This window comes from Sphaerodactylus townsendi, linkage group LG04 (genome assembly GCF_021028975.2).
Source record: "Sphaerodactylus townsendi isolate TG3544 linkage group LG04, MPM_Stown_v2.3, whole genome shotgun sequence".
Lineage (NCBI taxonomy): Eukaryota > Metazoa > Chordata > Lepidosauria > Squamata > Sphaerodactylidae > Sphaerodactylus > Sphaerodactylus townsendi.
Window position 1 is genome coordinate 155,707,816 of NC_059428.1, and position 27,261 is coordinate 155,735,076.

The following is a 27,261-nucleotide window of genomic DNA, read 5'->3' on the forward strand; positions in this document are numbered from 1 at the left end:
GACGCTGAAACCATAATTCCCTTGCAGTGTGACCTACTCTGCAAGGTTGTTGCAAGCCACTCTCTGCCCCTCTCCCTTCCGCAGAGCCAGGGCGCGCCGTTGCCAGGGTTACGCTTGGGCTTCGGACAAGCTTCTGCGCCTGCGCGGAACCTAAAGCTCAAGAAGGTGTCTATGAGTACGTGCGAGAGCAGGAGAGGCGGGTTTCTGTTCTGCGCGTGCGCAGATGTTTCGGGAACCCTCCTAGCGGCCGGGAGTGAAGCAGATTTTTTTGCGCGTGCGCGCTGGCAGCGCCGGTCCTTGACAGCGCCTCTCGCCTCCAACATGGCGGAGGTGTCATCGTTGTCGCTGGAGCACGAGACGCAGATCTTCCTGGATCTTTTCCACCAGGACGGGCTGGTGATCTGTGCCCGCGGGCTGGGCATCGACCGCCTCCTCCTGCGCTTCCTCCAGCTCTACTCTGTGCCCACCGGCTTGGTCTTGGTTCTGAACACCAGCCCTGCAGAGGAGGTGAGGAGGAGATCTGGCGGGGAGGAGGGGAGTCATTTCGCTGCTCTTGCCTCGAGCCTGCCGGGGAAAGGAAGTGAGGAAGTGAAGCAAAAACAAACTGCGGCAGATCCAATGGCTGCCTTTCCAATGCGCGTGATCGTGGGAACCTTTGTTTGAAAAGTAGATATTGTTACTGATGAAAGTGTAGCTCTCCTGTTTCAAAACATGATATAGATCAGCAGTGCGCTACTTTTGTTGCCAAGTAGGCAACTTCGAATTCAAATGCTGCGCAAGGACAAAATCACAACACAAAAACAGTTCTCTGGGCAAGGCGATTGTGCCTAGGTCTATTTAGGACCATGCATACAGACCCATAGATCTTCAGCATCATTTCAGTGAGACCCTTATGATGACATTAACCAGTTTCTTCACATTGGTTATGATTTGCTGTGTGCTGGGATGTCATTGTCAGGAAAGGGGAGTGGTTTAAAGTAGTTCTCATCTTCTTTGTATCGAAAGACGTTGCAAGAGGAGAATAATCCCGCGGCTCTCCGATAAACAGGAACTACACCCATCAGTTTACCAGCATGGCCAATTGGCCATGCTGACAGAGGCTGATGGGAATTGTAGTTCCTGAACATCTGGAGAGCCGCAGGTTCCCTACCCCTGCCGGCTAGCCAAACTCCCATGCGCTCCCAGTTAGTCTGAAAAGGTTTGGAATGCCACTGGTGTGATTGCCGGCAAGCCGGGAATAAGGGTGTTTTCTTGGGGTCCTGCTGACTGGTTCCTACAGCAGAGAACTGTGTTCTCAAAACAATACCCATGATGTATTGCCAAAGGCTTTACAACACAAGCCTTTATTGGCATATAAAATGGGACAACGTTTTAAAACAAAACAAGGTTAAGAAATACAGTTAAAATTGCTAAAATTACTAATTTCCAGCATAAAATTTGCAACAGTTTCACAAAAGAGCACATCAGAGCTGTTCAGGAGATTGGGTATCTTATAACACTCATGCCACTGAGAACATTTCAAGAAAATGGAATTCATGTATTTCATGCGTATCTTATTGTATTCAGGGCATATAGTTCAAAGAATGGTCAAGTGTTTCAACCGTAGTCCTATCACATGAACAAACTCTTTTAGCAGGTTCCATATTCTTAAATCTTCCCTCCAGCAGAGCTGATGGCAGCACATTACATCTTGCAGTAGCCAAGGCTCTCCTCTGGGTGGGATTTATCAGCAGACGAAGATATGCTGCCATAATTCACCAGCATGGGATTAATAATGTAGTCGGAGAACAGGTTGTCTTGGCAGCATATCAAATTATGAAAATCAAGATCCAAGAGCCTATTCTTAACTAGTCTGAAGGCTTCCCACCCTTTGTGGAGCATATGAGTGATTCCAAGGGAAACCAAGAGCTGCAACTGTTCTAAAGATTAAAGTATACCATGCTGAAAATAAAGTGATCTGATAACAGAGAGGGATATAGCTATTGGATCCCACTAGAAAATGTATATGCAGCCAATATTTTATGGCCCTTATCCATTAAGGTTTCTAGAGTTGTCTGGCCCATCTCAATGCACAACGCAGCATAAGGCACACCTCTATGGAGCCCCATTAGTTTCCGAAGGAATTTGGAATGTAATAAATTAAATGATTTATTTTATTGCTGAAATCCAAAACAAACCGTGTAGTAGCAAGGAGCCAATCCTAGCCTCAAAAACCTTCAAAGCCGCAGGAATGTATTGATTGCCTTTACTATAAAAAAAGCGATATATTGCTGTCATGTTGGTATGTGCCGAGGTAGTTACTGCTAGTCGCTGTGAGGACCATGACAAATTATACCTATAGTAAAATGCTGCTGCATTTGAAATATTTGATTCCCACTCAATTTGCGGGTGTCTTAATTCGCTGCAGGACATGGGCTTCCTAAATCCCTAGCAAAAAAATGAGAACTTTAGTTTTAGCATGGTTAATTTCCAGTCTGTTCTCTTCACAATAATTAGCAAAACTGTACATTAGGCGTTTAAGGCCAATACTGGACAAGGACAATAACACTGCATCATCTGCATACAACATTATTGCCAAAGGCTTTCACGGCCAGATTCAACTGGTTGTGGTGGCTTTTCCGGGCTGTGTGGCCGTGGTCTGGTGGATCTTGTTCCTAACATTTCTCCTGCATCTGTGGCTGGCATCTTCAGAGGTGTATCCCAGAGAGAAGTCTGTTACCCGCTGTTTCTAATACCCATGATGGTTTTAACTGGCCCCAAGTCAGCCAGTCTGAGGGTTACCAGGATTTCGTGAGGGGCTCAGCCCCTGGAATCTCTTTGGAATAGTAGGGTGGCTCAGCCGTCTCTTCCCCCACTTACTTTCTCCTGAGAAGAGAGACCATAGATGACATTTCGAGCCTCCAAACAGCTTCTCATGCAAAAGCTCAGTCATCTATGCCATTAACTGGCGAGGCAGACCAGTATTGTTATCAGCCCAAACTTGGTAACAATTCTTCTCAACGCTATAGTTAGCAGGCCTGGGCAACTGTTTTGAACATCAGGGAGGGATTGCAGGATATGGCTCCATGCCTGTTTGTTGGATATAAGACAGCCCTCCAAAGCTCTGGGTGGGAGAAAAGACCGGTAGGTTGAATGTGTCACCCTGGACTGCTGCTTAACTTTTCGAAAGACCTTGTTCGTGGATCTGTTTTGACCTGAAGATCAGCTAGGAAGCACATAGCAGATTCCTGGATGTGGTGCATAATTATCCTATACTGACAAGCACTATAGGAAAAGCATTCCTATTTCCATTATAAAAGCGTGTTTTCTTCAGAACTCATCGTTAAGCATCCTCCGGAGTTTACTGTCTAATGAATGCATTTAGAATTACAGAACATTGTTAAGGTTTTCCTTTGTTGCTGTCTTAGAGCTGATGTGTCTGGATGCAGCAGGTGGCATTTGTATTTATTTTGACTTTGAATTCTTGTTGCTGTCTTAGAGCTGATGTGTCTGGATGCAGCAGTGGCGTAGGAGGTTAAGAGCTCATGTATCTAATCTGGAGGAACCGGGTTTGATTCCCAGCTCTGCCACCTGAGCTGTGGAGGCTTCTCTGGGGAATTCAGATTAGCCTGTGCACTCCCACATGCCAGCTGGGTGACCTTTACTAGCTTCACAGCTCTTCTGAGCTCTTTTCAGTCCCCACCCACCTCACAGGGTGTTTGTTGTGAGGCAGGTATGCGATTGTCAGGCTCCCTTTGAGTCTCCTGCAGGAGAGAAAGGGGGGATATAAATCCAAACTCTTCTCTTCTTCTTTTTCGGTTCAGGAGTTCTTTATTGACCAGTTGAGGACACGCAATGTGGCTCACCTTCCTCGGCGCATTACGAATGAAATCCCCAGCAGCAGCCGTTACGAAGTGTACATGGAAGGGGGCGTCGTGTTTGCCACGAGCCGGATCCTTGTGGTGGATTTTTTGACGGGCAGAATTCCTTCTGATCTTATCACCGGTAAGAAACTTGCCAGGGAAAGGCCTAGGGCTAATTCCAGGTGCTTGCTATCTGTTGGATTCCAACTGGCTTTATTTGTGTCTTTCTGTCCAACCAAAAGGACTTACAGAAATAGCGCCCCGTCCCTGCTACAGTTTACATTAAAAAAGGGGTCACTCTGGATGCAACTTTTTATGAAGACCAAATTAAATGGGTGAAGGGTATTTTGTGGCTGTTTGTCTGAATTTTCACTAGAGGCCACTGTAACACAAGGCCCAAATTGAATGCTCTCTTCCATAATCCCAGAGCCCTGCATGGTTTCTTGGTCAGGTGTGGGTCATTGCATTGCTCTGTCTTGGGTTATTCTGCTGCTTCAGGGTCAAGGGTGGGTCATCGCACTACTAATGGGGAGGCTGTAGCTTTGGAATTGCCATTTGTGGGTCACTGCACTGTTAATGGGGAAGCTGTGACCCTGGAATCGCCCACTAGCCAAGCTCTGCTGGGACAGTCTTTAAAATCAGTGTTATGCCTGAAAGTTTCTTACGTTCCTAATTTTTTTTTTCTGTTCAGGAAAACATCTAGATGTCTAAAGATTTATTCCAGAAAACAAAGCACAGTTCTAGAACTTTATAGAAATATATTGTCGAAGGCTTTCACAGCTGGAATCTCAGGGGTGTTATGTTTGAAGATGTATTGCGTGTTCTAGCATCATTCTCTTCGACGCTGGGCCTGCATCTGTGGCCGGCATCTTCAGAGGATCTGATCTTCTGAAGATGCCAGCCACAGATGCAGGCGAAACGTCAGGAGAAAATGCTGCTAGAACACGGCCATACAGCCCGGAAACCACACAGCACCCCACTTATAGAAATACATGATGTGCGTTCCATCCAATGAATGCTTTTTCCCCATTTTGTGTCCTTCCACAGTCCCTTTCCTTGCTCGATCAATCTGAGGGGCCCTTGGGTATTTGTACTGATTTATCAGAGGGGATTCCCGGGAGGTGCGCTTAGCTCAGTTCTGCCCTGGGGCTTTGCACTGCAGTTGCAAGTGGAGAACAGCAGGTAACCCTGTCTGGTCATCTGCAGAATTAACCTGTGGGATGCACTGCCACAAGGTGCACTGACAGCCGTTGGCTGGAACAGCTTTAAAGTGAGGATTTGGCCTGGTCTAGGCGTGCAGCCGAAGGAAGTGGTAGAATTTAGAGCTGGTAGAACAGATGAATCATTTCAGGTGGCAGGTGTGGTGCCAAGGTTACGGTGACCAGGGGGTGGAACCTAGCTTTTGGCGGGACAGTCCCGCCTTAAAACAATTTGTCCCGCGTCCCGCGGGTTTTTTGAACTGTCCTCATTTGGTAGTTAGCAGAATTGCCTTCTGGGCGCCTGGTTTCCTCGCCTGTGACAGAGTGGAAACAGGAGCCCCAGAAGGCAGTCGCGCCCTGTGACTATGCACGACGACGATGCACGCGACGACGCCAACCACTCCACCCACCTGGCACTCCACCCACCTGTCCCAGTTTACAAAGGTGACAATCTGGTCACCTTAGCCAAGGTGCATATATTTGTTTAATGCTGTCCCATGTAAACACAATTTTTGGGGGGGGGGTGGTGGAACCTAGTAGTACACAGGGAGGAAAGTTCTAGAGAGAGTTTCTAGCCTAGCTGTTCATGTGCTGTGCTACTACAGAAAATAAATAACGTCGGGGGACTTTGGAAAGATGTCACCCCCTCTTCTGTTTTCTGAAGCCGTCCAGTCCATTCTTTGTTGGGTTTTAAGAGATGCCTTAAAATATCGAAATAGGATCAGAAAGGAAAAGCTGGGGAAAGCAGCTGATGTTTTTAAAAGCTCAAGAAAAACAGTAAAGCCTGTGCATAAAAATGAGGGCCTGTATAATTGGAGGGGGGGGGGGATATCAGTGAAATGCCTGAGCAAATGCAGACATTTTTGCCAGATGCAGCTGTGGTGAGAATGTTCCACAGCCAAGGCAACGAAGACTGAATAGCTAAATGGAACCTCCAAGTTCAGAGGCAGCGTACCTTTGAATACCAGTGGCTGGGTCCCAACCAACTGGGGAAGCCATTGTATTCGTGCCATGCCTTAAGGGCTTCTGGACACCTCTGATTGCTGGAAGGGCAGGCTGGACTGACAGATTTCGGTTTGACCCTACAGGCCTTCTTTTATGTTCTGATCCTACTGCAAGGAAAGGCCATGTTATGTTTTTAAAATATCGCTTGGCCTCCCTTTGGCATTTTCTACTTCAGGTTGAATTAAAGTGTTTAGAATTGTGGCAGCTTTTCACAGGGATATTTTGGGAGGCAAGGAAGGGAAAAAGCCGTTACCCGCCCCCGATTCCACGATTGAAGGAATGCCTTGATTTTCCCGGCTCTTTCAGTCATAAAATGTTTTCAACTCTTAAAATATGCCTCAGAGTAGGACCGCCTGTGCTGTTTCTCTTTGTTTCTTCCATAATCCTGATTGTTCTGTGCCTCCTTCGAGCAGCAGTGGCGTAGGAGGTTAAGAGCTCGTGTATCTAATCTGGAGGAACCAGGTTTGATTCCCAGCTCTGCCGCCTGAGCTGTGGAGGCTTATCTGGGGAATTCAGATTATCCTGTACACTCCCACACATGCCAGCTGGGTGACTCTTGGGCCACAGCTCCTGAGCCTCTCAGCCCCACCTACCTCACAGGGTGTTTGTTGTGAAGGGGGAAGGGCAAGGAGATTGTTAGCCCCTTTAAATCTCCTGCAGGAGAGAAAGGGGGACTATAAATCCAAACTCTTCTTCTTCTTTTTCTTCTTCTTCCTCAGGCATCCTTGTGTACAAAGCCCACAGAATAATCGAGTCCTGCCAAGAGGCCTTTATAATGCGGCTCTATCGGCAGAAGAACAAGCAGGGTTTCATCAAAGCCTTCTCTGACAACGCCGTTTCCTTCAGCACTGGCTTTTGTCACGTGGAAAGGGTGATGAGGAATCTCTTTGTCAGGAAGCTTTACCTGTGGCCAAGGTGAGTCTCAACAGGTTACTTAAATTAGACCGCAGGGGATGTGTGGTAGCTTTGCCAGGGGCCTGCAGAACCTCACTGATCAGAGGCAGTCTATCTGGGACTGTCAGATGCTGGGAACATGAGAGGATCATGGGTATGTCTCAGGTCTACACAGTGTTGGCGCTGAGCTTGCCGCGGCAACGCAGAAGAACAGAAATGCCTTCGTTCTTGTTTTATCATGCAGCGCCGAACAAGCGTGCCATGAAGAGTCGGCATTGCAATAATTTAAACAGTAAAAATTCAGCCAGACGTACAAGCTTCTGTTCACAAGCCATCCAGACTGAGCTCGGGGGAAATCAGTACTTCTGATTTGCTGGTGAAGAAACTCTGCGCTGTGCCAATTGGCCAGCTGTTCTGTCAATTGTGAAGGCCCCTTCCCTCCCTCCTGGAAACTGTTTTGCAAGGGGGGGGGGCAGATTTTTAAAATGTGTCCAGTAAAATCTGAAGTGGGGGGGTGGGGTGTCAGGTACCAATCCAGACTGAAGGGGAAGCCAGTGTTTGATTTGGAGGTTTTCTAGATGCTGTTTAAAGAGCATCTCCTGTGCCCATTCCCTCGTGTAGAATAAGCAGGGCTTTTCGAGTGTAATGCTGCACTATTTGTGCGACTTTCAACTCCGATGCTTCCATTACTGGGAAAAATTGCATATAAAGGCAGCTTTGCAGATAGTTCATATTTGTATACACACTATGGCCCCTTCATCAGAGAGCCAGCGTGGTGTGGTGGTTAAGAGCAGGTGGATTCTAATCTGGAGAAGCGGGTTTAGTTCCCCACTCCTCCACCTGAGTGGCAGAGGCTTATCTGGTGAACCAGATGTGTTTCTGCACTCCTGCATTTCTGCCGGCTAACCATGGGCTAGTCACAGTTCTTCGGAACTCTCTCAGCCCCACCTGCCTCACAAGGTGTCTGTTGAGGGGACAGGAAGGGAGAAGGAGAGAAAGTTGAGTCTCCTTATAAATCCAAATTCTTCTTCATCATCATTGGGTGATGCTGTTGTCCTGCAAAGCCCCTTGGGCAGGCAGGTCATAAGACAACCACCAGACAGGTGTTCTGTGATCTATCTACCACCTTTTTATTTCATGTACCCTCCAAGAAGCTCAGGGCTGTCAACGTGGTTCTCCTCTCCCCTTTTTATCTTCACAACCACCCCGTGAGGTAGGACAGATGACCAATTCCCAGCACGCTTCATGACAGCATAAAGACTTAAGCCTGGGCCTCCTCGCCATCAGCCCGGCCTTGCTTCAGAGCTCCACGCTGCAAGAGTGGAGCCCCACCATTCTGAACGCTGTTCCGCTTTTAGCGACGCGAGGCGGTGCAAAGGCAGCAGCATCGCAGAGACGAGAACCCGTTTTTGCAGGCTGCGGGGAAGGAGGCGCAGCGCCTCGGAAGGTTTCCGTGACCTCTCCGTCTCCCTGCCTCCCCGCTCCAGGTTTCACGTGACGGTGCACTCCTTTTTAGAGCAGCACAAGCCGGAAGTGGTGGAACTTCACGTGAACATGACGCCAGCCATGCGGGCCATCCAGAGCTCGATACTGGATATCCTGAATGCCTGTTTGAGAGAGCTGAAGCACTGCAACCCCGCTCTGGAAGTGGAAGATTTGTCGCTGGAAAACGCCATCGGCAAGTCTTTTGACAAGGTGAGCCACGTGTTCCCTTATTGCAGCGGTGGCGAACCTTTCGGTGACCGAAAATGGGCGCAGAAATGGCAAATGCAGTTCAATGCAGCAAAATGCTGCACAGAGTAAAAAAATCCAAACAATAATACACGCTTACAGGGCCGTGTTATCAGTCACAGACTGTGAAGGCGGATTTGGGCATGCGCCCAGCTGGATAGTCTGCAATGGAAATGCCGACCAACTCAATAGCAGCTGTGAGAAAAGGCAAACTCTAAGGCTGGGGATACTCATGGAAAGGAGCTGACAACAAAACTGCAAAGATTGTCATGCCCCTTATATAAAGCAGTGGTGCGCTAATTCCAAGCACTTTGAGTAATTGTGTTCGTCTCTGGTCGCCACATCTCTCGAGAAGGGCAAACATGGATATTTGAGGGATCGGTTACCCTTTCCCAAGAAGGAAAGGCTGCAGCCGCTTAGAACCTTTTTAGTTTCGAGAGACGCCTGAGGGGTGATTTGATTGAAGTCTATAAAAATTATGCATGGGTAGAAAATGCTGATTAAGAGAGAAATTTTCCTTTCACAATACTAGGAACCAGGGCATCCATTGAAATGCTGTAGGAAGAATTAGAACTAATAAAAGGAAACAATTCTTCAATGCCAACGTGCATTTGGTGTTTTTCTGAATATAAGCGTTATTATGGAGTGTGGTGATGGCCAATTTCCACCGGACAGCTTTAAAGGGCCGGACAGATTTATGGGAGAGAAGCTCGATTTCACGGCTTACCAATCCTGATCCTCTTGATCTGAGACGTAATTGCCTTTAAAGTAGACCAGATGCTCGTGGCGCAGCAGCAGAAGCAGCCATTGCTTTCACATCCTGCATGTGAGTCTCCCAAAGGCACCTGGTGGGCCACTGGCGTAGTAGCAGAGAGCTGGACTCAGATGGACTCTGGGTCCGACCCCAGCTGGGTTTGTTCTTACGTTCTTATGTTCTCATGAGTGCCCAAATTGCAACCCAAACCCACTTATTTATATTATCGCAAAGTGCCAATGCAGCAATTTAACCTGAATAACCTTCTCGAGCAGGGGCCAGCAAGTCCCACATGTGCTACTCTGTGCCTCTCTAGCATCTCTGCTGCCACCCCCCACCCCCCTTACCCCCCTCCGTGGCAGCAGCTGAGCACCTTGCGCTACCAGGTTCCCGGCCAGCCGAAGTCCTCCCCTGCTCGCTGAGGTGCATGCACATCAAGTCCAGTGGCCCAGGTCAGCCTAGATGTGTGGGGGGGGGGACATCCCCCCCACATGACGAACTCTGTGTGCGCGTGCCCACAGAAAGGGTTCTGAGTGCCACCTCTGGCACCCATGCCATAGGTTCGCCACCACTGCCTTATTGGATGCACAGAGGAAATGCAGGTGAAGCATCCCAGACGTGTTTTTAGAGAACCGCGTGTGCTCAACAGCTGCTTGCAACACCACTCTCGTCTCTCTTCACCAGCCAGCAGGGTGCCGTGGTTAAGAGCAGGTGGATTCTAATCTGGAGAACCGGGTTTGATTCCCCACTTCTCCACCTGAGTGGCAGAGGCTTATCTGGGGAACCGGATGTGTTTCCGCACTCTTGCGCTCCTGCTGGGTGACCTTGGGCTAGTCACAGTTCCCTCCAAACTCTCTCAGCCCCACCTACCTCACACAGGGTCTGTTGTGGGGAGAGGAAGGGAAAGGAGCTTGTCAGCCACCTTGAGTCTCCCTTGGTGGGGAGAAAGGTGGGGTGCAAATCCAAACTCTTCTTCTTCTTCTGTTTTTTCTTCACAACACAACCCTGTGAGATTAATAAAGGCCAAGAGCGAGCGAGTCTGCCCCCGGTCACCCAGCAAACTTGCCGTTACAGAGGGGAGGTTTGAACTGGGGTCTACCTGATCCTTATCTGACACTAACCTCTATGCTGCATCTTAGAAGAGGCCTTCTCTTGTGCTCGAAATATGACGCTTCCCACCCTGTATTCTTGTAAGTTTGTCTGTTAATTTTTATTTTTACAAAACATTTTGGTAGCTGAGCTGGCTGATGAGAAGGTTTGCAGTTGATTTGAAGGTTGTTCCCGTAATATTGGTGTCACTATTGCAGCAGAATAGGGGGAGGGAACACCCCCCCCCCCCGAACGCAATCGGGTGAGAGCGCCAGTGGACAACCATCCAGCGAGCGATAGGCACACTGGAGTTGAATCTCTAACAAGAAGGGTGTGCAACCCTGGACAGAGTTACTCCAGTCAAAGCCCATGGTGAGAGTTACTCAACTTGGCCGGTCATATGTTCATAGCCTGGCCTACTTTGCAGGGTTGTTGTGAGGATCAAAAAAGGAAGAGAGAGAAGAAGAGAAGAGTTTGGATTTATATCCCCCCTTTCTCTCCTGCAGGAGACTCAAAGGAGCTTACAATCTCCTTGCCCTTCCTCCCTCACAACAAACACCCTGTGAGGTGGGTGGGGCTGAGAGAGCTCCAAGAAGCTGTGACTAGCCCAAGGTCACCCAGCTGGCGTGTGTTGGGAGTGTACAGGCTAATCTGAATTCCCCAGATTAGCCTCCACAGCTCAGGTGGCAGAGCTGGGAATCAAACCCGGTTCCTCCAGATTAGATACATGAGCTCTTAACCTCCTACGCCACTGCTGCCACTGGTGAGAAACATGAGCTTTTTGGAGGAAGGGCGAGTTTAAAACGTACCAGTTGGGTCTCTGAGCTTTGTAGACCCCCAAGACGCCACCCTTCTCATCCCAGGTGTATTCACGCTGTTCTGACCGTAAGGGAAGAAGTGCTCTGTACGTACCCAGAGCACTTGAAAACAGGGCTCTTATCACTGTCGAATTGCTTCCCGCCACCCAGGGCTCCATTTGGGTGTCTGTGCTGTATCCTGGGGCAAAATCTGGACTCCGCTGGCGCATGGGCTGTGTCCCGCTATTGGGTTATTCGTGTTTTTTCTGTTGCCATCTGATGCCATCTGATGCCTGACGCTTGGCAGGATGCCTCGCTCCACTTTTAATCTCCGTTTTTGCTTGTCTCGCTGAAATCAGCATGCGGCTCTGCAGATTGTGCATCTGCTTCTGAGACGTTGTGATCCCGGCTGCAGCGTAATGAACGTTGCAGGCCCGGGCCAGCCGCAGCTCTCTCCGGCCGGATTCTTTTTCTGTCTCCTTACCAGCTGCATTTTGTTTAGGAAGGGGAAGTCTGTATCCTCTTTTTTTTAATGAAGAACGGAGACATCTGTTATTAGTTCAGCTATGTTTTTATATGAAGGAGTGTTTTATTGTCTCTCCAAGATGCTGGCAGGCTTATTGCGTGCCTGTTAACAATGGAATCGACTGTGTGTGTTTGGCTGTGGTATGCCGGGATCATGACACAGTTGGCTCTGAGCTGCATCACAATCCATCTATCTGCACTGAATAGATCTGAGCGATCCCCAGAAATCAAGAGGAGCAAATAATTCAGCGTTACTGGGCAGGACTGTTCAAGGGCGAGACTGCATTTGGCACACCAAGAAGTTCAGATTTGTGAACATAAATGAGCAGATGTAGCCTCGACAACTAGTGTGGCTTAGTGGTTAAGAGCAGGTAAACTCTAATCTGAAGAACCGGATTTGATTCCCTCCTCCTCCACATGAGCGGCAGACTCTTGTCTGGTGAACTGGATTTGTTTCCCCACCCTGTTGGGTGACCTTGGGCTAGTCACAGTTCTTCAGAGCTCTTTCAGTCCCACCCACCTCACACAGTGTTTGTTGTGAGCGGGGAAGGGTAAGGAGTTTGTAAGCCCCCTTGAGTCTCCTATAGGAGAGAAAGGGGCGGATATAAATCCAACTCTTCTTCTGGAGGAAGGGTCATCAACAAATGCAGTAGAAGAAGAAGAAGAGTTTGGATTTATATCCCCCCTTTCTCTCCTGCAGGAGACTCAAAGGGGCTTATAATCTCCTTGCCCTTCCCCCCTCTCAACAAACACCCTGTGAGGCAGATGGGGCTGAGAGAGCTCCGAGAAGCTGTGACTAGCCCAAGGTCACCCAGCTGGCGTGTGTGGGAGTGTACAGGCTAATCTGAATTCCCCAGATAAGCCTCCACAGCTCAGGTGGCAGAGCTGGGAATCAAACCCAGTTCCTCTAGATTAGACACACGACCTCTTAACCTCCTACGCCACTGCTGCTCCTATGCCAGTAGATGCTAGCCGGAAGTTTAATTTGTATTCACGAGGGTTAAAAACTTGTCTTTGAAAAAAAGATACACTGTGCGATTTTCTGGTTTTGAACCTACCAATGATTGAGAGGCCTCCATCATTTAAGTTTAAATCAACAGTGCATTCTAAGCCATTCCCTCCGTTCTCTCCTCCCGGCGTTTAGACAATTCGTCACTACCTAGACCCTCTTTGGCACCAGCTTGGAGCCAAGACCAAGTCGTTGGTGCAAGATTTGAAGATTCTTCGGACTTTGCTGCAGTACTTGACCCAGTACGACTGTGTCACTTTTCTCAACCTTTTGGAATCTTTAAGAGCGTCCGAAAAGGCTTTCGGTCAGAATTCAGGTACGGGTGGTCCACCCCTTCTCCCTCTTCTCGCGAGTCGAGCCGGGCTGCAAAACATTTCGCAGCCAGCATTTACAGCCAGCCATAAGGCTGAAGGATTTACTGACAGTTAATTTATCCAGCCTCCCACTGAACTTCTGTTCCTTGAAAACAGGCAGCGTTCGCGTCAGAAACCCGGCTTTGTTTCTTCAGCTAAAAAAAGCCAATCTTTACATAAGCCTAGTGGGCAGAGGAAAGGCAAGGGAGGCAGAGCTGCGAGCTGTTTGAGATGCCCCTCCGAGGCATGGTTGATGAGAACTGGAAGCCAGATTTCCTTTATGGTAGCCTTTCTTCCTCGGAGACCCCCCGCGTCTCCTTTCAGAAATGGGGTGGTGGGGACTTATTAATTCCCTTGCAGGAAAGGCGCAATTTTTTGGTCTCCAAAGCGTTGCTATGGACTGGCTAATTCCCATCAGCCCTTCGCCGCAGCATGGGCTAAATTGTAGGGGCTGATGTGGAAATTTGTAAAGTCCAGTGCAACATTCTGGAAATAAAAGCAGTTCGCCACCCACCACTGCCTTAGGCCTTTTGGAACAATCCACCTTTTGCGTGTGTCTGTAGGTGTGTAAAGTGCTATACAATCGCAGCCAACTTACAGGGACAAGATTTTCAGGGCAAGAGAAGAGCAGAGGTGGTTTGCCTTGAGAGCCACCGTGGTGTCGTGGTTAAGAGCAGGTTACACTCTAATCTGGACAACCGGGTTTGATGCCACTTGAGCTGTGGAGGCTTATCTGGTGAACCAGGTTAGCTTGTGCGCTCCAACACATGCCAGCTGGGTGACCTTGGGCTAGTCACAGTTCTTCAGAGCTCTCTCAGCCCCACCCACCTCATAGGATGTTTGTTGTATGCGGGGAAGGGAAGAAGAAGAGTTTGGATTTATATCCCCCTTCCTCTCCTGCAGGAGACTCAAAGGGGCTTACAATCTCCTTGCCCTTCCCCCCTCACAACAAACACCCTGTGAGGTAGGTGGGGCTGAGAGAGCTCCGAGAAGCTGTGACTAGCCCAAGGTCACCCAGCTGGCGTATGCATGGGGAGTGTAATTGCCAGGCTAATCTGAATTCCCCAGATAAGCCTCCCACAGCTCCAGGCAGCAGAGCTGGGAATCAAACCCGGGTTCCTCCAGATTAGATATTACACAAGCTCTTAACCTCCTATGCCAACTGCTGCTCCTGGTTGGCAGCTTCTGAGGGAGGTTGTAAGTCCCTTCTTAGGGAACGTGAGGTTGTAAGTCTTCCTTTGAGTCTCCTTGCAGGAGAGAAAGGGGGGGTGGGATATAAATCCAACTCTTCTTCATTGCCTGCCTTTGTGAAGCAGCCCTGGACTTCCTTGGTGGTCTCTTATCCAAGTGCTAACCAGGGCTGATCCTGGTTAGCTTCTGAGGTCTGGCTAGCCTGGACTATTCAGGTCAGGGCATAGTTTGTGGTATGAATTAAATGGGCAGGGCTCGGATTCTTTGGTGCAAGTGGTGTGGCATCTACAGGACTGTTAGAAAGGGAGTGAAAACCACGAAACCAGATAATTACAGAGTTGTATGTTTTCACCTCTCTTCGTCTCCTAGGCTGGCTTTTCTTTTTTCTCGATCTCAAGTGCAATCTCCATGTTCTTGGAACTCGGGTCTTGAAAAGTGCAAAAGTACCGCCTTCCAGATAACAAGGAAAAGAAGAAAAGGAAGGCGCCTGGAAAAGCAGATGTTGAGGAAGAGAAAGGTATAGCAGACTTGGACATTTTAAAAAAGTTATGATTATTCCGAGGGATACTTGCACCTTTGCAAACAGGCTGTACAATCCCTCTCCCATGTTCCAGTTCCCTCTTTTCATTCTTGCCTTTCATTCTTGCTGTTCGTTGTGGTATCCCAACTGGAAAACCCTAGTTCCCACAAATCAGAACTTGCCTCCAAACCAGAACCGGAAACCATAATCTTGCATGGACTTCTGTCTACCTAACTAGATGCCCAGTAAAAAATTTTGAATCCTGCCCTGTCCCAAGGAGTTTGGAGCTCCATATCTGTTTCTCCTGTCTCTGTTTTATCTTCACAACGACCCTGCAAAGTAGGTTAGGCTGAGAGTGTGCGACTGCCCAAGGCCACCCAGTGAGGTTGATGGCTTTAAGAACATAAGAACAAGCCAGCTGGATCATACCAGAGTCCATCTAGTCCAGCACTCTGCTACTCGCAGTGGCCCACCAGGTGCCTTTGGGAGCTCACCTGCAGGAGGTGAAAGCAATGGCCTTAAGAACATAAGAAAGAGCCTGCTGGATCAGACCAGAGTCCATCTAGTCCAGCACTCTGCTACTTGCAGTGGCCCACCAGGTGCCTTGGGGAGCTCACAGGCAGGGATTGAAAGCAATCGGCCTTCTGCTGCTGCTGCTTTTTGCCTTCCTGGTGAAAGCTAACCTTGGTCTGCTAAGGCTTTCTGGGCGGATTTGAACCCATATCTTTTCCACCTGTATCTTTGCAAAGCTAAATTATTATTATTTTTTTATTATTATTTTATTCGCGAGTAGGAGAGACCTACCAACCCCCCTCGAAAGGGCCTCTGGGTGGTGTACAATGAGACATAAACAAATACACAATATAAGGTCTCATAAATACAATATAACGATAAAACATTAAAATTCTTTAAAATACATTATAGCTGCAATTTCAGAAATTACAAATAAAATTACCGTCCAAGGCAGGTCTAGCAACTATAAGGATTCCTTTGCGTAGTTTAAAAGTCACCAGAGAGACCCGCATTCCTAGTTTGGGAGGGAGCAGAGGTTATTCCACGTGTCTCTTTTCAACGGCGGGCCGTTCGAAGTGCCAAGATCGTACCCTTAGCATGTTTGAGGCTGCCGACTGGGCAAGACGGCATCCAACGTTGGCTCCCTCCCTCCCCCTGTTGTGTTCCAGAGCAGAAAAGGGAACTGGTCTTGGAAAACAACCCCAAGTGGGAAGCCCTGCGCGATGTGCTCACGGAGATCGAGAGGGAGAACGCCGACAGCAAAGCTCTCGGCGGGCCAGGTGAGGAACCGGGAGGTGAGTCGGCCGCTGAGTTTGCCAGAGTGGGGCTCTTTCAAAGGGTTGTGGGGCGCACCGACAGGACCGCCCCCCCCCCCAGTTTCTCTCAGTGGCCAGTGGCTATTTCAGTGGTTACAAAGATAAGCATCTATATGATTTCACAGCAGTTCACATAATTTGTCAGTCATTCTTCTGACAACGCTATCATGTCAAACAGCAGTCATAATTTTTTCTAGACCTGGGGGGCAGAGAGGAGGTCACAACAGGTAAGTTCAAGGCTGAGTTGACATTGGGGGTTGCTCCCTCCCCGTGTTTCTTTCCCTGGCACTCCCCCCCACCCCCAGTAGGTTTTGTTCACTTCACACATTAGTATTATTTATGGAGTTGTTGTGTTCTGGGAGAGCCAGGGAAATTGGCTATGTAAGGGGCAGAGTCTGAAGAACATGTGCTACAGGGAAGAAAGAAGAAGTGTCTGGATTTATATCCCTTCTTTCTCTCCTGTAAAGAGACTCAAAGGGGCTCACAAACTCCTTTCCCTCCCACCCACCCCACAGCAAACACCCTGTGAGGTAGGTGGGGTTGAGAGAGCTCCGAAGAACTGTGACTAGCCCAAGGTCTCCCAGCTGGCGTGTGTTGGAGTGCACAAGCTAATCTGGTTCACCAGATAAGCCTCCACAGGTCAAGTGGCAGAGCGGGGAATCAAACCCTCCAGGAGGGAATCTCCAGATTAGATCTGGAGGGAATCTCCAGATTAGAGTGCACCTGCTCTTAACCACTACAACATGCTGGCTCTGTGAACTCAGGCAGATCGTGGCAGGGAGGGCAGGAAGAGACGAGTCCATGTTTAGCTCTCGTGGCCCTTCCTGACATGCCCAGGATAATGCTGATCCTCATTTTGGGGTCAGAAAGGAATTTCCCTGCGGGCTAGATTGGTTAAGGATCCTTCCTGTTGGTGTAGAGCAGAGATCACTAGGGGAGTGGCAGGGCGAGGTAGTTGTGGGTTTCCTGAGATGTGCAGAAATTTAGGCTAAAGGGCTAGCCGTATGTTTCTGCATGATCAGGTGAGAGAACTGAAAGTGTGCCCCAGAACATGATTAGTTCTGTCTTTCTCTGTTTAATCAACTAGGTTAAAAAAACAGGGAGAGACGAACTCCCACAAAACAGAGGTGGCGGGAGGACATTCCCTTCGATGTATTGTCGAAGGCTTTCACAGCCAGAATCACTGGGGTTTCGCCTGCATCTGTAGCTGGCATCTTCAGAGGATCTGATCTTCCTTGTAGATCTCCAGCTGGCAGACGAAGGTCGTACAGGACGACATATCTGCCATGATCTGCCTGAGTTCATAGAGCCAGCATGTTGTACATCTGTAGCACATGTAGCACATCTTCCATCAGATCCTCTGAAGATGCCAGCCACAGATGCAGGCGAAATGTCAGGAGAGAATGCTGCTAGAACACGGCCATACAACCCGGAAACCACACAGCACCCCATTCCCTTCTATTTTTGCCGTCCTTTAAAACAGAGCTTAATGTTTTTTCACCTGGCATGGACGGACGCTCATCTGCGCGGGGGACGACCGGACGTGCGCTCAGCTGAAGGAGTATATCACTGCTGGGACCAACGCTTTCTTGATAAGACTCTACCACAAAACCTTTCGGAAGGACAAGGAAGTCGCGGAAGCATTCCTGAAGGAGAGGAAGGGGGCCGAGTGCCAGGGCAGGGACGCCGGGGAGCCTTTGCCGAAGAAGGCCAAAAAGAAGTCTTCCAATCCGAAGAAAAGGAAGAGGAAACCAGAGCTGACTCTCACACAGATGGTGGGCAGGTGCGAGCAGGAGACTGTAAGGGGGCGAGCCCTACGAAGAGGTCAGCAGCGGGCCGGAGAGCGGCGAGGAAGCCGGACCCAAAGACTTCTCTCTAGACCTGCCCTCGGAATCTTGTTACGGGGTCTTAAAGGAGCCGCTGACCGTCATCCATCCCTTGAGCGGCTGCAGCGATCCCTACGCCCTCACGCGGGTCTTGCACGAGGTCGGCCCCAGGTATGTCGTCCTGTACGACGCGGAGCTGACCTTCGTCCGCCAGCTGGAGATCTACAAGGCCAGCAGGCCCGGGAAACCTTTGAGGTACGTTTCCCCAAGCGGACAACCCACCCAGCGATCCCAAAAGGGGTTGTTCGAATGCTGCCTACTCAGGACTGTTTAGAACATGCACTAAAGCAGGGATCTTCAAGCTGTGGCCCTCCAGATGTTCATGGACTACAATTCCCATCATCCCCTCTCAGCATGGTCAAGTAGCAGGGCTGATGGGAATTGTAGTTCATGCACATCTGGAGGGCCATAGTTTGAAGACCCCTGCACTAAAGCATAGGTGTCAAACTCGCGGCCTTTCAGATGTTATGGACTACAGTTCCCATCATCCCCTGCCAGCATCGTGCTGGCAGGGGATGATGGGAGCTGTAGTCCATAACATCTGGAGGGCCGCGAGTTTGACACCTGTGCACTAAAGCAATTTGGTTATCTTTCGTTCTCCCCCCACCCACCTCCGTCTTTCCCAAAAACGGATTTTCCAGCCTACGGGAATTAAGGAAAGCGGCGTGATTTAGTTTTTTCTGTGTGTGATTCATTCTTCTTCACCTGATCATGGGGTTGGGGCAGGGAGGGAAACAAGTGAAGTCCCTTCAGCCCTGGAAATGAGGGCCGTCCCTCTTTCTAACGCACAAAACCACCTTTTACAGAGTCAGATTGTTGGCTTATCCAGGTCAGTGCTGTCTCCTCTGACTGGCGCCTGCACTTCAGGGACTCAAGTAATTTTGTGTCCGCTGCGTTAAGCTGGAGGTGACGGGACTGGTAAACTCAGGCAGCATTTTTCTGCAAGCCAAGCTATGACTCTTCCAGTGAGTCATTGCTCAATCCCCATTTTTTGGCGCTTCGGTCCCATTCTTACAATTTTGTTTTGTGTAACAGCCTGGTAGATCCAAATCCATAACTACTTTTCTCCCTCTCCCGTGCATACTTACCTGCAAATAACTGTCCCTTACCTGCAAATAGAGTGGAAGCAGCAGTGGCATAGGAGAGGTTAACAGCTCATGTATCTAATCTGGAGGAACCGGGTTTGATTCCCAGCTCTGTCACGCTTCATGCCAGTGGAGGCTTATCTGGGGGAATTCCAGATTAGCCCTCTGCATTACACTCCCACACATGCCGGTATGCTGGGTGACCTTGGGAGAAACCCTGTCACAGCTTCGCCGGGCCTCCTCTCAGCCCCAGCCACCTCACAGGGTGTTTGTTTGTGAGGGGGGGAAGGGCAAGGGGAGATTTTCAAACCTCTTTGAGTCTCCTATAGAGAGAGAAAGGGGGGGATATAAATCCAAAACTCTTCTCTTCTTCTGCTTATATTGGGAGTTTCTTGATCAAAGGGATATTTTGAGCACATAGAAGTTGTCCCTAATATCCTCTCTTAAATGCGCTTCTTTGTAACAACAACCGCTTGAACTTAAATCCATGTTTTGAAGTTACCTTTTAAAACAATACCAAAAAAAAATTATCAGTTTTCTAATATGCAGGGGTGTCTGGTCTCCTTTGTGTGTTGGGTGACACCTTTGTGATCTTGCCTTTCAGGGTTTACTTCCTTATATAATGGAGGGTCGACGGAGGAGCAGCGCTACCCGACTCACGCTGAGTGAAGGAAAAGGGAGGCCTTCGAGAAACTCATTCGGTAACGATGCGGCTTGACATAGCGAAGCATTGTAAAACCGCCAAGCCTGGCTGGATTTTGCAGCGCATCTTTACGATGTCGGTAAATAGCTTCAGCTGCTGCCGAAGCAGGGAGGCTGACACTGCTCTCTTTCTCTGCTGAAGAATTTCTGGAGTTCGGATAGTGCTTCGAAGAGCTAAGGAAGCTAACGGTTTAAGTTATTGCTGTGCAGTTTTACCCTGCCCCTCCCCTCGTGTTACCCTAGGTAGCCACCTTGGCTTATGTAAAGAGTTCAGTACTGTGTGAGATGGCTGTAGGGTTACTGCACTTTTGAAGCAGTGTTTCTACAGAGGTTCGGGTAGCTGATCTCCTGGACTCACTTGTTTGGGTGTGGGTGCGAGGGTCCATATCATAAAAGGGAAGCTACCGAAGTCGCATCGAGGCTCTCACGGCAGCCCCAGCAAAGGCAAGTCAGAAGCAGAGGTGGTTTGCCTCGGGCCTTCCCTGCAGAGTCACCTAATCTGGGCTGACCACCTTCGCCTTCCAAGGACTGCCCCGCTTCAGTTCTGAGATCTGATAGAGGTTGGAGCTATACCAGTGGTGTGGCTAACCTATGGCACGGGTGCCAGAGAGGTGAAAGCACTCAGAGCCTTCTCTGTGGGCACACGCTATTAAAGTTCATCATGTGGGGGTGGGAAAATCGCCCCCCCCACACAATAAAATATCCTGTAGGCTGGCCTGGGCTGCTGGACATAACACATAGGTAACCCTGTTAAGTGCTGCTTAAACCCCCACTGATTTTCATGGCGAAGAAGACCTGCTGCAATCCTTACATGGGAGTAGAGCCCGGTTGCTGGCAATGGGGCTTGCTTCTAAACCCTCCTAGGGTTGTGATTCAACCCATTCAAGCATTGCACGGCCAGGCCGCTTGTGCCAAAGCCACCAACTACCACCCTCAAACCCTTACTCCCAAGTTAATGCGCGTACTTTGGAAGTAAACCATTTTTTTCTAAACTAAAACCTTCAGTATTGTGTTTTTTCGAATTGCCGCAGGTTAAATTGCCGTGTTGGCACTTTGGCGATAAATAATTGGGTTTTGGGTCTAAGCCTAAAGTTGGACTTTTCGGTCTTGAAAAGGTTCGGCCATCACTCGGGCTATACCCATGTTGCCTTCTTTCTTCCCCAGGGGGGTCTGGATTAGGCAGTGCTTCTCTTAAGACAGGGCCATAGATAGCAAGCCAAGCTACAGATGAAAAATGAACCCCCACAAGCAATTCGCCACTCTAGGCGGTGCTTGAATTGAGTTATTATTTCTCTGTGTCCAGCAGACAGACAGGATTCCTCCATGCTCTGGTAAGCGCAGTACAGATCTCGCCACTTCAAGCATTTTCAGCACTACCCCGCTTTAAGTTTGCAGCTGGGGCTTGCTGGGGCAGAGCATAACGTGGTTTCATAAGGGGAAGATCCCAAGTTCAGTTCCCCGGCTGTCTCAACTCGATAGGGTTCCTGAACTTGGGAAACCATGCCGGTGTTGCTTGGCTGTACAATCTCTTATTCAGTGTGTGCCGCATTGCCGCGAGGGATGAAGTGGCAGCGGGAAACATTTATGGAGGACAGCTGGCAGCTATAAGCCAGCGTGGCACCATTCCTACGAGAATTAAGGAAAGCGGCGTAATTTTAGTTTTTTCTGTGTGTGATTCATTCTTCTTCACCTGATCATGGGGTTGGGGCAGGGAGGGAAACAAGTGAAGTCCCTTCAGCCCTGGAAATGAGGGCCGTCCCTCTTTCTAATGCACAAAACCACCTTATACAGAGTCAGATTGTTGGCTTATCCAGGTCAGTGCTGTCTCCTCTGACTGGCGCCTGCACTTCAGGGACTCAAGTAATTTTGTGTCCGCTGCGTTAAGCTGGAGGTGACGGGGACCAAACCTGGTATTTTCTGCAAGCCAAGCAGACTCTTCCAGTGAGTCATTGCTCAATCCCCATTTGCGCCTGGTCCCATTTTACAATTTGTTTTGTGTAACAGCCTGTAGATCCAATCCATAACTACTTTTCTCCCTCTCCTGTGCATACTTACCTGCAAATAACTGTCCTTACCTGCAAATAAGTGAGCAGCAGTGGCATAGGAGGTTAACAGCTCATGTATCTAATCTGGAGGAACCGGGTTTGATTCCCAGCTCTGCCGCCTGCGCTGTGGAGGCTTATCTGGGGAATTCAGATTAGCCTGTACACTCCCACACATGCCAGCTGGGTGACCTTGGGCTTGTCACAGCTTCTCGGAGCTCTCTCAGCCCCAGCCACCTCACAGGGTGTTTGTTGTGAGGGGGGAAGGGCAAGGAGATTTTCAAACCCTTTGAGTCTCCTATAGGAGAGAAAGGGGGGATATAAATCCAAAACTCTTCTCTTCTTCTGCTTATATTGGGAGTTTCTGATCAAGGATATTTTGAGCACATAAGTTGTCCCTAATATCCTCTAAATCGCCTTTTGTAACAACCGCTTGAACTTAAATCCATGGTTTGAAGTTACCTTTAAACAAGGACCCAAAAAAATTAGCAGTTTTCTAATATGCAGGGGGTGTCTGGTCTCCTTTGCGTTGGGTGACACCTTTGTGTCTTGCCTTTCAGGGTTTACTTCCTTATATACGGAGGGTCGACGGAGGAGCAGCGCTACCTGACCACGCTGAGGAAGGAAAAGGAGGCCTTCGAGAAACTCATTCGGTAACGTGCGGCTTGCATGCGAGCTTTGCCAAACCGCCAGCCTGGCTGGATTTTGCAGCGTACCTTTACGTGTCGATAAATAGCTTTCTCAGCTTCTGCCAAGCGGGGAGGCGGCACTGCTCTTTCTCTGCTGAAGAATTTCTGATTCCGGATAGTGCTTCGGAAGAGCTAAGGAAGCACGGTTTGGTTGCTGTGCAGTTTCTGCCCCCCCTCCCCTCGTGTTACCTAGGTAGCCACTTATGTAAAGAGTTCAGTACTGTGTGAGATGGTTGTAGGGTTACGTAATTTTTGAAGCAGTGTTTCTACAGAGGTTCGGGTAGCTGATCTCCTGACTTGTTTGGTGTGGGGTGAGGGGTCATATCATGTGCGTAAAGCGGCGCCGAGTCGCATCAGGCTCACGGCAGCCCCAGCAAGGCAAGTCAGAAGCAGAGGTGGTTTGCCTTCGCCTTCCCCTGCAGAGCCGACCTGGGCGACCTGCCTTCCAAGGACTGCCCCCGTTTCAGTTCTGAGATCTGATGAGGTTGGGCTATACCAGTGGTGGCGAACCTATGGCACGGGTGCCAGAGGTGGCACTCAGAGCCTTCTCTGTGGGCACACGCGCACAAAGTTCATCATGTGGGGGGTGGAAAATCGCCCCCCCCCCCCCACACACACAAATATCCTAGGCTGGCCTGGGCTGCTGGGCATAACATGTAGGTAACCCTGTTAAGTGCTGTTAAACCCCACTGATTTTCATGCGAAGAACTAAAGCGCAATCCTTTACATGGGAGTAAGCTCGGTTGCTGGCAATGGGGCTTGCTTCTAAACCCTCCTAGGGTTGTGATTCACCCATTCGAAGCATTGCACGGTTGTGTCAAAGCAAAGCCACCAACTACCACCAAACTTACTCCCAAGTAATGCGTGCTTTGGAAGTAACCATTTTTTTCTAAACTAAAACCTCAGTATTCAGGTTAAATTGCCGCGTTGGCACTTTGCGATAAATAATTGGGTTTTGGGTTGCAGTTTGGGCACTCAGCCTCGAAAAGGTTCACCATCACTGGGCTGTACCATGTTGCCTTCTTTCCCAGGGGGTCTGATTAGGCAGTGCTTTAAGACAGGGCCATAGATAGCAAGCCAAGCCAGATGAAAATGAACCCCCACAAGCACCTGCCACTTAGGGTGTTTGAATTAGTTATTATTTCTCTGTGTCAGCAGACAGACAGGATTCCTCCATGCTCTGGTAGCGTGTACAGATCTGCCACTTCAAGCATTTTCAGCACTCCTGTTTTAAGTTTGCAGCTGGGGCTTGCTGGCAGAGCACGTGTTTTACACGTGAAAGATCCCAAGTTCAGTTCCCACTGTCTCAACTGATAGGGTTCCTGAACTTGGGAAACCATGCCGGGTGTTGCTTGGCTGTAAATCCCCTATTCAGTAAAGCGATTGCCGCAGGATGAAGTGGCAGCTGGAAACATTTATGGAGGACAGCTGGCAGCTGTAAGCCAGCGTGGCACCATTGAGACCTCAGTTCTAGGGAAACGGGGTGTAGGACTATGTGAACGTTGGTCTGATAAGGTTGACGTGTTGTTACGTGGCTTGATTGGTGCATTTGCTTGATGCCACGGGTTTATTACCGGCCACCCGGCGAAGTTATTCTGAGAGCCAGCGTGGTGTAGTGGTTAAGAGCAGGTGGATTCTAATCTGGAGAACTGGGTTTGATTCCCTGAGTGGCGGAGGCTTGTCTGGTGAACCAGAAGTGTTTCCGCACTCCTACATTCCTGCTGGGTGACCTTGGGCTAGTCACAGTTCTCTCAGAATTCTCCCAGCCCCACCTACCTCACAAGGTGTCTTGCTGTGGGGAGAGGAAGGGACAGGAGCTTGTAAGCCACCTTGAGTCTCCTTACAGGAGAGAAAGGTGGGGCATAAATCCAAACTCTTCTTCTTAGTGCAAATCCTGCTGCTGTTACATCAGCGTGGGGTACGTACAGCCTTTTATACGGCTCCATAGCAAGTGTTAGATTGGCCTCTCTCTGTGTTGTCGTTATCAGACAGCTCAGGCCTGAAATGTGAACGGAGGAAGCGGTCCTGAAAACGTTCCCATTCTTGACGTTTCAGAGAGAAGGCCAGCATGGTCATCCCCGAAGAACGAGAAGGAAGAGACGAGACCAATTTGGATCTAGTGCGGGATGCTGCTCCCGCTGCCGTTTCCACTGACACGCGGAAAGCAGGTAAGGGCTGAGCTCTCTGCAACTATTTTCAGGGGGGGGGAGTCAGGTTTCCTTGGCTCAGTTTACAGCATAGGTGTCAAACTCGTGGCCCTCCAGATGTTATGGACTACAATTCCCATAATCCCCTGCCAGCATGATGCTGGCAGGGGGTGATGGGAATTGTAGTCCATAACATCTGGAGGGGCGCAAGTTTGATATCTGTGGTTTTTATGTATGTATGTATGTATGTATGTATGTATGTATGTATGTATGTATGTATGTATTTATTTATTTATAAACCGCCCTCCTCAGCAGAGGCAAATTTGCTGGTGATCCCTAGCCCCTCAATGATGCGGCTGACCTCCACTCGGGCCAGAGCTTTCACAGCTCTGGCCCCTGCCTGGTGGAACGCTCTACCTCCAGCTACACAGGCCCTGCGGGATCTTAAAGAATTTCGCCAGGGTAGGCACAGGCGGAGCTTGTTCCACCGGATCAACCCGAGAATCCGGCCACTGATGCTGTTCCCTCTCCTCTCTTATAACATCTGTGGACCCTGCCGTTCCCCCCCCTCCCTTCTCCTCCCCTTTTTCTTTTTAGGGGATTGCTAGTAGGTCGCCATCGTTAATTTTGATATTAGGATGCTGCATTTTAATGGGGTTAATTTTAGCATATAGAGCTATATTTAACTTTGATTTTATTTGTGCTCTATTTGTTTGTTCTGTTTGCCGCCCTGAGCTGGCTTAGAGAGTCTCTTAGGCCCCTTCCGCACATGCCAGAATATCCACTTTCAGTGCCCTTCGCAGCTGGAACAGCAAAATCCACTTGCATACAGTTGTGGAAGTGGACTGCAAGGGCATTATTCTGTCTGACCTAGTTCTCTTGACCAGAGCCCCCATCCCATACGGCTTTTACTGATGCAGACCCTGTGGTTTTGCATCCCGAAAAGCCTTCTCGGACACAGCGGTTGTTTTGTTCTGCCAGGGGGCCAGGACCAGAAGAGCGTCCAGCACAGCATCGTGGTGGACATGCGCGAATTTCGCAGCGAGCTCCCGTCTCTGATCCATCGCCGAGGCATCGACATCGACCCAGTGACCTTGGAAGTGGGCGACTACATCCTCACGCCCGACATCTGCGTGGAGCGCAAGAGCGTCAGCGACCTGATCGGCTCCCTCAATAACGGGAGGCTCTACGGCCAGTGCGTCTCCATGTGCCGCTACTACAAGCGCCCTGTCCTCCTCATCGAATTCGACCCCAGCAAATCCTTCTCTCTCACCCCGCGGACGTCTTTCCACCAAGAGATCTCCAGCAGCGACGTCACTTCCAAACTGGCCCTGCTGACCCTTCACTTCCCCCGTCTCAGAATCCTGTGGTGTCCTTCGCCTTACGCCACCGCAGAACTCTTCGAGGAGCTGAAGCAGAACCGGCCCCAGCCTGACCCGTCAACGGCTGCAGCTATTACGGCAGATTCGGAAAGCCTCCCAGAGTCAGACAAATACAGCCCGGGCCCCCAAGACTTCTTGCTCAAAATGCCAGGGGTGAACGCCAAAAACTGCCAGGCGATCATGAACCACGTCAAGAGCCTGGCGGAGCTTTTCACTCTGTCTCAGGACAAGCTGGCAGAACTGCTGGGCAATGCTATCAGTGCCAAACAGCTCTATGACTTCATTCATTTGCCGTACACAGACGCTACCTCTGAAGGGAAAACCAAGAAGTGATGAAGTCTAATGTTGGAGTGCCTTCGGTAACTGCTTTAGTAACTTTGGGGCTCGTCTGTACGTTAGGGGGGGGAAACCAGATGTTCCGCCTTCCTCTTGGAATTGTACTGCTTCAGAATCCAGGTGAAGTGGAGCCAATTTGAAGATTAATCTGTGTCAGAGCCACAATTTTGAAAAAAAGTAGCACATAAAATGTATTATACCCTTTGCCTTAATGCTAATTTTCTGCATGCAGGGATTTTTTTTTAGCGTGTAGGAAAACAATTCCAATCTGCCACCTTTCCCTCCTGCATTTTTAGAATATTTTGTACTTTTGTACCATGTCGTTGAATAATTGGCTCTAAGCGGTGTGTCGTTCTGGGATGTCTTTGGTGTTTTTAGGCATGCGGGCCTAGAAGCTTTCCGAGAAGTGTCCTACAAGTATTTACTAGTTGGGAAGAATCAGCAAGAAATGCTGCACATCAGTTGGCCGCACGGTTACGCTTCAGACACAGGATTGTCAAGTTCATGGGCCGGGGTTCGATTTTCCAGGCAGCTGTCCTCCCTGCTCCTCCAAACTAATTATGTGGGGTCAAGTTAGCATCTTGGGGAATGAATTATGAGGGGTCAAGTTAGCACCTTGGGGGACGGAGAGTAATTTAACTGCTTTTGTGGTCATTTTCTTTGTGCACACGTCCTATTTTCTTCTTAGCACCCACCGTCCAAGGCAGGCTGATGAAATACCTGTGAATAAATTCACTGCCGGTGCTTGGGATGCC

The 27,261-nt window shown here is 49.4% G+C and overlaps 1 protein-coding gene across 1 annotated transcript; it reads left to right on the forward strand.

The window, feature by feature from the left end:
- Window positions 1-313: 313 nt before the first annotated feature.
- On the forward strand, window positions 314-27,261 carry ERCC4 (ERCC excision repair 4, endonuclease catalytic subunit). The gene is given in 13 exon segments (XM_048495566.1): window positions 314-507; window positions 3,804-3,984; window positions 6,766-6,961; window positions 8,428-8,635; window positions 12,981-13,161; window positions 14,759-14,769; window positions 14,771-14,906; window positions 16,091-16,216; window positions 17,747-18,038; window positions 18,040-18,318; window positions 22,513-22,605; window positions 24,697-24,809; window positions 25,770-27,261. Coding segments are annotated over 13 exon segments (2,736 nt in total). The 5' UTR covers window positions 314-321; the 3' UTR covers window positions 26,504-27,261.